The following is an 11,659-nucleotide window of genomic DNA, read 5'->3' on the forward strand; positions in this document are numbered from 1 at the left end:
TAAATTATTTGCTAAAATAGAAAAAAAAATGTAGATGGCAGTAACGTAACGAGCGACGATGTAAATGGCACGAAGAAGAATCACCGGAAGTAGGAGAAGCGGGAGATTGAAAGACGTAAACTTTTTGTTGTTGTGAACTTTTGCCAAAATGCTGAACAAGGCGCCTAAACTGAAACAAACAGTTAAAACGAAAATGAGGAGTAACATAAATGTGAGGCCGGCGTCAGAGGCAATGGTAGGTCGGGCTAACGTTACTGGTGGTTCTGCTCAGCCTGTTGTTGTTGGCTTTGTTTGCGGCTAACTAAGCTGACAAATCAACCTGATTAATAAAGACGTGGGCTTCTTCTCATTTTCTCAGATTGAACTCCTGACACTGCTCTTCTTGAGCAGCCTGGCCGAAGAGGCGAAGGCCAAAGCTTTTGAAGAAAAATCTGCAACGATCAGAGCTCAACATGTCAAAGCAGTCTCTAAGGTTAGTTCGTTCAAAGAAGGCTCAAGTCATGATTTCGCTGTCCAAGCTGCGTCTCTTACGAATCACCGTGTCTTACTTGTTTTAACAAGTGGCGTCAAATGCCATTTTACATTAAACAGCTCTACAATATTGTCTCTAATGTCCACACACAAACCGTAAATTACTCATACAGGCCGCTAATATTTATTTCTACTATTGCACTTTAAATAACCTTTAATGGCACTGTTATCATTACTGATTGAATATGAAAATTATTGAACCAAGTCGTTAATTTGTCCTAGAAAATGCCAGACAATAATGAAAAAATGTCCACCTCTTACTTTCCACAACCCAAGGTGATGTCAGTCCAAACCCCAAAGAGATTCAGTTTACTATAGGACTAAAAAAACAAAAATAATACATAAACCATTAATCGATTATCAAACCTTTGCTGATTATTTTTCTGTTGATTTGGTCAGCCTCTTATTAACACTGAGATGCAGATCTCCATCTCCATGATCTTAATTCCATGTTAAATTGGTAAAATGTATTTGTGTTATTTTAGTCCAGGATCTTTTCAGATGGCCCTATATTTTAAAGTGACACCTAACTAATATACAAAACTAGTCACAAGTGTTTGAATACTTTATAATTTATTAAGTCCGTTGTTTTATTTGATTGGCCTGTGCAAACGGAGATTGGCAAATGTCTCAGACAATTTTTTATTATACTTGATGACTATAAATAGGCACCAGTAGCAGCCCACATACTGCAGATTATTATGTTAAAATTGATGTCTAATGTTTTTAACTTAATGTAGGTGTATCACACTTTTCTGTCAAATAGTCTTAAGCTGATGATACACGGGGCAACTTTTTGAGGTAATGTGCATGGCAATCTTGCTTGTTGCAAGTCTGACTATGTTTTGAACGGATAGCATGGGGGTGTACAGTTGTAATCTTTACTCATTACATCTCATTACATCTTATTCATATTATCAGCTTTAGTTCTTTTGACAGTGGAAGATAAGCCACTGCTCAAAGATAATTTCTTGTTAGTTTCCTTTTGAGTAAATGTAGATACCAACTGTCAGATCTCTATCTCAGAATCTAAGAAATAACCAGCCGTAAGCTGGTTATTTCTTAGATTCTGATTGGAGTCTGAATAAATGTTGGTTTTAAGGCAGGTGCACTAGAAAGGTGAACTAATTAAGCCCATAAAACTGTTTTTAGAAACAAATAAGTTCAGTAAAACCGTATGTTGTCTGGAAGAGGTGCTTAAGCATTTTCTTTCTTATGTCACTTATACCTATTTCTTATTTATGTTTCACAATGAAATGATTTACTTTGAGTCAATTGTTATTTCTTGAACACTATTTGATGTCTCTTCCTTTTGAACAGGAGACTTACAGAGACTTTTTTTTTTTTTTACTTATAGAAATTGCTGAAAAAGGCAAGAGGATGAAGACCGTGTGGCACCTTCACTTTTATAAACATTATTACTAATGAAATTTTTAGCTTTTTTGTGATTACATATTTTGTTCTGTTTTTTTCTGAACTGTACATCTTTATGTTTTTAACTCTATCCCTGTATCTCTTTTCCTGTCATAAGTTTTTGTTCTTTATTAAATTCATTGTGAATCTTATAATGACGCATATTTCAGACCTCTCAGTCCCATAACACTAAACATGATTAGCTTTCTCATATTAACACAGTCATGACTGCTGCCGGCATCAGGAAACCATCCTGCAATAGTAAAACACATTTGTGATATCAGAATAATAATGTTGTATTAAGCTTTTATTTTTCAGAGTGCGTTTGTACTTCCAGATTTCCTCAGCCCCTGTCTCGCTCTTCTTCCATTCGTCACAGTCAGTGTTTTAAGCTTGCATGCTTCGCAGCCTCTTCACTGAGCGTGGACTCAGCCTCCTCCCAAATTCCTCTCTTCTTCACGCTACATAGATTATCCGCATGCTGAGATGCTATCCTGCTCATTGCTTCTCACTGCAAGGTTCTTCACAGCGAGAACTTTTCCTTCGTAGGTGTGTGAGTGGTGAAAAGGTCAAAGTTATAGTGATGGGATTGGTCGCTCATACAGTATCTCCTAAGTTATCGTTGAAAACGATGCGTCAACGCATTTTCTGTTACAGCAGAACCTTAATAGCAGGTGTTGACCTAAAAGCTGTTTTCGGTTTGTATTAGAGTGGAATTTATAGACCTGTTTCAGCACCACCCTAAGTTCAAGACCTATCTTTTGAAATCTAAAAACAGTAGGACAGATCAAGTGATTTAAATCAAAAGTCCAACTTCAGTGCATGTATTTAAATTTTACATGGCTTAACGTGAACATGATTACATGTGTATGTCCAATCCATGTGGTTTAAATTAGTCACAAACTTTATTATTCACATGGCTCTCTGGCTCCTTCACTTGGTGTCCTCCATCTTTATCATTTTCCTTTTGTCCTTCTTTCTTTTTTTTTTGCAGTTAAGACATTCCTTGGCCTCACAGCAGTTATTTTCTTCAAGAATCTGATCTGGCACCCCAGTGAGCATAGCCTCGTCATGTTTATGTTCCCAGTCAGGTTGAGGAGGTGTTCCTGGGTTTGTGGCACGCCACAAACCCAGGAACACCCTCTGACCTTTGAACCCCCTGCACCTCTCTCCGTCTCTCTCTCTTACATTCTGATATCTCATGACCGAGCCCTCTAACATTACATTTTTGTGTTTGCCCTCTTAATGAGATTCCAGCTGGCAGGGCGCCCATGTTAGTGACAATAAACTTCTTTAGACTCTCCTGTTGGATCTATGTGCTTTGCAAGCACAATGTAATCTATAAATCTGCTGCATGTAGATTGATGGATGATGTTGCTCTGCAGCAGCTGGCCGCACATCCACATGCTCCTCTGAGGTGTTATTTTATCATCCTCCTCTCTGTGTTTGCTCTTGTTCTTGGGGGATTTGAGAAACACGCTCTTCGTCCTCCTATCAAAATAAAGAAGTAGCCGTGCATGCACCTGTTGACAATTTAAGCCAGCCGGCGTAGCCCTGTCCAGCTCCTCCGTCTGGCAGTGTGTAACTTAGAGCTCCGTCTCTCTCAAGATAAATCAGCTCCAGTGTAAAGTCCCTCTGCAAGGCTCCCGCTGATTCCTCTTTTGACATATTTTCAGGCGAGCCAAGATAGCGCAGCAGTCCATTTTGGCAGAGATAGTTGTTGTGATAACTTGCTGTGCCTTTCTTAATAAGGAGCACATGGTTTGACAGATTTCAAGTGTGTCACTGTTCCTGTTCATGTCTTCGCCCTCAGGCGGGAATGTGATTACTTTAGTCTTCCGACAAGACATTTAGAAATAAGCAGAAGCAACATCCCCAAATTTGGTCTGTTAGCAAATCTGGATCCTATAAGACAGGGGTTTACAGAGTATTTGTGTTTCAGGGGAGGCTCAGTGAAAGGGCGTGAAAAATTATTACCTTAGTTATCAAAAGGAGATCACAGAATAGCTTAAATGTGTGTGATCTGGTTAAAGAAATAGTTCAGAGATACAGTAGTTTTGGGGAATTTTACTGTTATTGCCACTTTCCCGGAGTCAGAAACTAATAAATGTTTTATGATGGACCCTTTATATGTATTTGGTGTAGTCTGGAGTTATGTAAACAGCAATGTCAGGCAAAATTGGCTCTGTTGTTAAGTGCCTATGGGATCAAATAACATAATCATGATCTCTTAGGCACCTCGGAATTAAGCAAAACTAAGCAAGTAAACTTGGGGGGTGGGGGTGCTTTTTCCGAGCTTTGTCTGAAGGCAGGCCCAAAGTCTCAGACTTTGAAAACCCCTGCTATAAGATTTGACAGGCTCTGAAAGGATTGTGGACTGAAGTAAAGAATCATGACTTGCAGAGGGACATCAATTCCAGGAAGGGGAGCACTAGAGAGTTCAAATCTGTTTGAGGCTTTCATCACCTTCCTGCGTTTTTGTGGGACTCGCAGATTGTCTCGTTCACCTCCAGCTCTCCCGTTTTGTCTTCTCATTGGGACGTAGTCAAAGCACCCTGTATTTTTGGTTTTCATTTCCTGAATCCAGTCCTTGTGGAGATCACGAAGTGCCTAGTCATGGATTAAGTTCAGCTAACCAAATGAGGAGATATTTTGTTTTCATGTCATTCGTCTGAGCAGAGAGGGTGCGAATTAAACAAATAAGTAAAAGAGGGGTTTGCGTACTCTCCTCTAAACGAGCACCATTATCTAGCTACTGTGGTACAAGGTGGATGCCAGTTTCACCTCTTTGAGTCTCGCATGGGAACACTTTGGCACATTGTGTGTGGCACAAAAAGAGTGTCATTTGAAAAGCAATGCAGTTTACTAAATAATGTAGATGAAAATCTTATCAATCTGTTAAAATCAGTATATATTGATCAGATGTTTTATTGGGCAAAATACCATTATGAGTATTTTGAGCTACAGACAATGATTTAATATTGTTGAAAAAGACGGCCACTATAAATTTCTTGGTTTTGATTTATTTTTATTTTTTTAATTAAATCAACTGTTGATTGCAGATTGCAAATATTTCAACTACTGGACATAAGATGATTCTTGTTGTATTGCTTATTGGACCGTGATTGGCTTTTAGTCATGATGTTACAAAGTCCAGCTCGGTGCGCACATTTAAACTCAGATGTAAGCTTTTCCCCTCTGCAACAGACAAGTGTGAGAACAGCTGTTTTTCTGCAGCGTGAAGGTCAAACATCCCAGGGAAATATAAAAGAAAAGACAAGACTTGTAAGCTTTAGTTAACTAATTAATACAGAGTATGTGACTGGTGAAGGTGACTGTTTCCAATAAGTTAAATAATCATGTTGACACCACAATATTATTACTCCAATTCTGTGAGGAGGCACCGATGTGAGAGTGGATCAGGAGGAGGGTCGTAACAGAAGGGTAACACAGGAGAGGAGGTGTGTGTGGGAAACAGAGACAAACCCACAGCAGCCTAGCCAAACTTACATTAGATCTGCGTTGCGACTGTCATATGATGGTTTCTGTTCTGTTTGCATTCTTCATGGCATTCGGCCGGCTCGAGTGATCTCATGGAATGCACCCGGGATTTTTCTTCAAGAAAACTTTTAGCCCAACTCAGCGCTCAACTGCTCTCTCACCCAGACTGGAGTCTCTGTGTGGGTCCTTTTTTGAATGAATTTTTTGACCCAAAAAAATAAAACATTCCACCTAAGTATATCATGGGATTTGGGATGTGAAGCGAGGTGACTGGATCAATGCCGTACTGAAGGTGAAAGAAAATGCGGATACAGTCGTTCATTTGGATCTTGCACTTGGTGAATCTTACAAAAAGTCTGGATAACGCCAGGATCCTGCGATACACACGTAAGTGTTCAAGCATGACTCTCCAATGCTATTGTTGAGACGTGGCTCCTGTGAAATGTGCCTTATCTTTCCCCATTGTTCCAGTGGAAGATGGCAAACAATAGGCAGACACTACATATGGAGACAATAAATGTGCTCTTTCAGCATTCGGGGAATAATGTGGTCATAGATTTCCGTTGCTTTTAGCTGTTTGCACACTATGAATTTGAGAGCTTGGCACTATTTGACTCTGTTGGCTCTGATCTCATAATAACAAACTGCCTGTAAAATCTTGTACTTTAAATGGAGCACGGAGTACTTGCGTATTTTAAAAAACTCACACAGTGTTTTTGCCCCCCCCCGCCTACACACACACACACACACACACACCCCTCCTGTGCATTCATTCACAGGTAGCTCCTCCGTGAGCAGACTCTGTCCAGCAGCTTGTGCGACATGCTCGTCCCTGAATGGCTGTCTGTCCTGTAAACCTCGCCTCTTCTTCCACTTGGAGCTTGACGGGATGCGGCAGAGGGGCACCTGTCTGTCCTCCTGTCCCCGGGGTCACTATGGCATGCGCTCTCCGCACATCAGCACCTGCACCAGTAGGTACCGAAAACCACAAGTAGGAGAAGCGGAATGATGTTTAAAGTTATTTGAGCAACACCAGACTGAAGTAAATACCCCACGGTGCAAATTACATTGATTTGAAGTCAGCGTTGAGGGAATGAAACAAACAGGAATGTCTGTTGGTGCCCTGACAGCGTGGTCACTCTTCAATTGCATTGGCCTGCAGGGTGCAAGGAGGACTGCGCTTCCTGTTTCAGTGAAAGTTTCTGCACACATTGTCGTCCGGGCCACTTTCTGTTCCGGGGAAAATGTGAAAACAGCTGTCCAAATGGGCTGACAGCAAACGCTGCACTGCGAGAATGCACAGGTGAGACAATGCTCTGCACAACTGCACATCATTCATGAAGTCTTCTGCGGGTGTAATACTGAAATGAGGTTTCCCATGGAACTACAGTACAGTGTGAGAGGTTTGTGTCTCTCTGTCTCAGAGTGCTCTATAGGCTGCGAGATGTGTGTGAGCAGGGACACGTGCATGAGGTGTAGAGCCGACCTGTACTTTCTCCATGACCAGTGCCATCTCACCTGCCCGAGGGGATTCGAGCCTGATGTACAGCTCATGCAATGCATCCCCCAAGGTGAGAAAAATTCCCTTTTACCACGCATTTGAGATCATACAATAATACAGTGCGTTTGTATTCCTGCTTTTTTTGTTTTTACCTCTTCCTACACGTGAGAATGTCTCTGATCATCGTCGTCGTCTTCTCATAGTGCACTGTGAGGTTGGGGAGTGGACAGATTGGGGTCCATGTGTTCGGAAAAGGAGCATGCGGGCCTACAGGAGGGGAGCGGAGACGCGTACCCGACAAGTTCTGCGGTCTCCGAGTGTCGGCGGTGACCCCTGTCCACATGTGTCCGAGATCAGGAAGTGTGTCATCAAAAGGAGACCAAAGAGTCCAAGTACGTTGTGATAAGTTGAAAGAGAGACCCTGATAAACTATTGGTTCCTATTGCACAGATGTTCAACTTGTCATTGCACATTCTACATTGGTCATTTAAAAACTTGGAAAACTATTGTAAACATGTCAAAGTAAAGAGATTTCTTTGCAATCCAACAGAAATTAATAAAAGGGATGGATGGATATGATGATCGTACATGGATTTCTTGTGTACCTATCAACACCTTTGCTGCATTGCTTGGCCTTCTCTGGACTTTGGCTGTATCAGAGACATTTCATATCAATTTCTGCTATGTGCTGTTTTACCAGGGCATGTAAAAAATACTTGTTTGTTTAACATAGTGATTGCCAAGCGTGACTATGGTTCCGTTTATATGTTATTGTAACTTGGTGAGGACACCTCATCTTCTTACTTGCAATAAAATTTATTAAACATATTTTGGTTCTTAGCCTTTTATGTTTTGATGTAACAGACTAAAAAAAAAAAAGCACAGCTGAATTGCATTTAGCTGCTTCAGTTTCAGGGTCCTGGTTTTGTGCATGCTGGCTCACTGGGACACTTGAACAGAGCAGAGCCATTGTTAATGTTATTAGTAACACCTGTGCTTTTTCCTGCTATCACAAGTCAAAAAGTCTGTTGGGGAAACAAAGCCTAAGAATCAGTCCCACAAGCCACAGGCTACATGAATTCGCATAAGATGGCAAAAGTAAGGACAAAATACATTTTACCCTGTACAACCCCTTTAGGTCTACACCTCAGAGCAAAAGCTACAAGACTACAACTTTTAATTAGAATTTAAATGTAAATGAAATAAAAGAAAATGTCATAAAGTACATTTTTGTAATGACTGGTATTGTATGGATGGATATTTTATTTTGTAGGTCTGTAGTTTATGCATGTATTATGCAAAGAAATGGGCGATATAAACATGACACAATATGAAATAATGAATTAAGATACACCATAGACTTGTATACAGTCAAATGCTGTTCATTTTGTAAATGAGTGAAACTTTCTTTTCTTGCCTGCTCATTATTATTATTATTAATAATTATTTATTTATTTATTTTGGATAATTTAATAGGCAATTTGACAATGTTAAAATTATAAGTAAGTAGAAAATAAAGCCCACTTTAGTTTTTAAAATGTATTATTTGGAATAAAATACCAGATCGAATTTGGGGCTTTGAGACATATTGAGATAATCTATTTCACTTTTAATGTGTTGTTTATGTCAATGAAGTTTAATAATTCAAAACAACCTTCCTTTATGGACTGAGACAGTATTTTCTTTCTTCAAGTGATGTGTGTTTTTCCAAACAAAATTAGTCAGTATGTTATTGACGCCTTCTCATTATTATTATATATAATATTAGTGTATTATGTTACATGGTTACTGTGCGCAGCTGTGCTAGATCTGCAGGACTTGTGGAGTGACATGACGTGAGGCCGATCCAGGAGCAGTGAAGTCAGTTGGGTTTGGCAGGAACAGCGTCAAAGCAGTAACACAGAAATAAACGTTATTCGGCGTAGGTACACAACTTTATAAGCAAATATAAATGCGCCTTTATAAATATTTCCATCTCCTCTTCTGCTGAGGACTCTTCTTGAGGTATCCCAGTGTTGAGGTGAGTGTATTAATACTGAAGTTAAACAGCCAGGAAGCACACTGACATGCTGAGCTAACATGCTAACTAGCGTTACGTATGCTGCTACAACAGCTGTCAAGTTAACGATAGCCTTATGTTAGCTAGTTGAATGTTAGGTTGAAATTGACTTTACAGTATCTTAGCTATTGTGTTACTTCACATGCCACAGATGAGCCTCCAACATGACAGCCAGGAATATAAGCATTTTTGCTTAATGCAACTAGCAAATTATCGAGTTAGCTAACGTTAGCTTAGCAGTAGCAGGTTTGTCGAGACAGCAGAAAGGGGCCTTTGGTGTAAGTCGTAACGTTATTGAGGCTTGTGTGGAACAGATACCAATGGGATGCAGCCAGTAGCTTATGTCATAAACTTCAATTTCCTAAACTAGCGTTATATATCAGTGGAACTTAATTTCACAGATGTGTATTTGCTGAAACCATAACAGATAGCATAGCAGATCTGTTATGAAAGTGTTGTGTTTCTCTTTGTAGTATGGCAAGCTGTGAAGAAGTGGACTGTTCAGTGAATGCCCTGGCTCCCTCCAAGCTGATAGAGGAGGGAGGAGATACTTCCAGTTCCACCACCACCACCCTGGAGTGTGCCATCTGCCTGCAGAGCTGCATCCACCCCGTGCGCCTGCCATGCTGCCATGTCTTCTGTTTCCTGTGTGTGAAAGGTGCTTCCTGGCACAGCAAGCGCTGTGCTCTCTGCCGGCAAGAAATCCCAGAGGACTTCTTGGAGCGACCTGTCCTCCTCTCACCGGAAGAATTGAAAGCAGCAGCTGCGGGGATGAGCCGAAGTGTAGGGACTGGGGGCAGTTGCTGTGGAGACTATGCATGGTACTATGAGGGGCGCAACGGCTGGTGGCAGTATGATGAGAGGACCAGTCGTGAGCTGGAGGAGGCCTTCTCCAAGGGCAGGAAGAACACAGAGATGCTAATTGCAGGGTTTCTTTATGTGGCTGACCTGGAGAACATGGTGCAGTTCCGCAGGAATGAGCATGGCCGCAGGCGCAAGATAAAGCGGGACGTTGTAGATATCCCCAAGAAGGGAGTTGCGGGACTGAGGTTAGAACCTGAACCTTTCCCCATTCCTGCTTTACCAGTTGTCACCCCAGCTGCAACAAAACGCCACAGCTCAGCTGATGGATCGGATACTGCAGGCCAGTCACAATCTTCATCCTTTGGTATTATGGTGTCTCTTCCTCCTGTCAGACCTCCAACACTCCTGGGGCGCCATCCTCCCAGTCCCCTTTCTCCCTCGACTTCAACCCTGGAAGAGGCTTTCTCCCAGGTCCAGATCAGCGGGCCAGAGAGTGAAGAGTTGGAAGGAGACGACGAACTACAGACATATGAGTATGCATCCGGCAGCAGTGAGAATGAAGAGGAAAGGGAGTGCGAGAGAGGGACAGCAGAATCCAGGCCACAGAGAAAACCTAGGCAAAGACCGCTAAGAGAGAGCCAACCAGCCAGAATGCCTCCAAGAGGCGGACCCTCCAGCTCTGTACACAGTCTCCGCTCACGTAGTCCTGATGGACAGTGTACTGAGACAGAAGTGTGACTGCAACGGGACAGTGGTATCTGATCCACAGATGACAGTTTTTCAACTTTTATCTGTTCAGCAAAAAAAAAGTTTGCAAACCAGTATGCATCTTTAAAGGTCCCTCGAAATCCAAAATACTTTAAATATTCTTTGGTTACTCAAAGATCCCATCCAGTTGAATGTAATCTTAGTTTTCTCCTTTCTTCTAAACCTGCAGGTCTACCAAGGTAATTAGTAGTAGCAGCAATGATATGGGTCATAGCTGTGTACTTGGATGCAAAAACATAACTGACTCTCCACTGCTAATATATAATTACTTAACACCTGAGAGAAACTCTTGCAGAAATGCTTAAGACCATTATAAAAGCCATTTTAAGGGACCTCCAGCATAAATCACACATAACACATAAAGCCTTTTGTTGAACACTTCAAAATCTCGTGTCATCCAGCAATACGATGGTAGTTATGCATTGCTCTCAGCAACAGGTTATGTAGTGATCATAACACAATGTTGCTTTACCTGTTGCAACTTCTTGGTGAATGTTGTTTATAATTAAACTAAACCCTCTTTGATCTCTAATCTTTTGAGATCATGTTTTCTCTGGAGTGATGGTGTGAAATTCAAGCTTAAATGTAGCAGCTGATGTACCAGTTAGAGGGTTAAACCTGCTTCCCATGTTTTGATTATTAGGTTTTTTGAAGTTAAAAAGTTTTAATCTGGACTTAATTCATAAATAAAATGGTGTGTGTGTGCACAAGACTCTATATTCCTTGTACTCAAGTGTGAACGTCTTGTTTTAATAATGCCGTGTTTGTGTTGTGACCGGTTTTGGGTGCTGAAAAGCTACTGGCAGAACCAGTGGAAAGAATTAGGCTATATATACGCCAATAGTCTATTTCTTGTAGGACAAGAGAACTGCCATCAGAGCACTGGCATTGACTTGTACTTGGACGAGCTCTAGGTGTCCTGACAAGCTCCTGTTTTTTTTTTCCCTTTTTGCTCCAGCTGCTATTAATTTAGCCAATTTTACACTGTTAGTGTCTTATTCTCTGAATTACCACCAACAAACTTTTGTGTGTGTGGTGTAGCCCCTGTTGAAATGTATTTTAACTGTTTTAATCTGTAAGGT

General features: G+C 41.1%; 3 protein-coding genes across 4 annotated transcripts; all 3 read left to right on the forward strand.

Moving 5' to 3' along the window:
• The first annotated feature begins 67 nt into the window (after positions 1–67).
• On the forward strand, positions 68–2,096 carry cenpw (centromere protein W). Its single transcript, XM_038726277.1, has 3 exons — positions 68–235; positions 359–472; positions 1,889–2,096. Exons 1-3 carry the CDS (start codon positions 149–151, stop codon positions 1,913–1,915), a joined length of 228 nt encoding a protein of 75 aa, XP_038582205.1. The 5' UTR covers positions 68–148; the 3' UTR covers positions 1,916–2,096.
• A 130-nt stretch (positions 2,097–2,226) lies between these two features.
• On the forward strand, positions 2,227–7,774 carry LOC119908525 (R-spondin-3-like). 2 transcript variants are annotated; one of them, XM_038726271.1, is made up of 7 exons: positions 2,227–3,035; positions 3,079–5,832; positions 6,225–6,416; positions 6,608–6,748; positions 6,870–7,016; positions 7,150–7,338; positions 7,497–7,774. In XM_038726271.1, exons 2-7 carry the CDS (start codon positions 5,748–5,750, stop codon positions 7,523–7,525), a joined length of 783 nt encoding a protein of 260 aa, XP_038582199.1. In that variant the 5' UTR covers positions 2,227–3,035; positions 3,079–5,747; the 3' UTR covers positions 7,526–7,774. The 2 variants fall into 2 exon arrangements, with proteins under 2 accessions (XP_038582199.1, XP_038582198.1); XM_038726270.1 differs by having other exon boundaries at positions 2,227–5,832.
• A 1,014-nt stretch (positions 7,775–8,788) lies between these two features.
• On the forward strand, positions 8,789–11,294 carry LOC119909089 (E3 ubiquitin-protein ligase rnf146-like). The gene is made up of 2 exons (XM_038727146.1): positions 8,789–8,966; positions 9,479–11,294. Exon 2 carries the CDS (start codon positions 9,480–9,482, stop codon positions 10,545–10,547), a length of 1,068 nt encoding a protein of 355 aa, XP_038583074.1. The 5' UTR covers positions 8,789–8,966; position 9,479; the 3' UTR covers positions 10,548–11,294.
• Positions 11,295–11,659: the final 365 nt, after the last annotated feature.

Source organism: Micropterus salmoides, unplaced genomic scaffold, assembly GCF_014851395.1.
Source record: "Micropterus salmoides isolate LMB-PRFRI ecotype aquatic unplaced genomic scaffold, ASM1485139v1 Ms_hic_scaffold_18, whole genome shotgun sequence".
NCBI classification, from domain to species: Eukaryota; Metazoa; Chordata; class Actinopteri; order Centrarchiformes; family Centrarchidae; genus Micropterus; species Micropterus salmoides.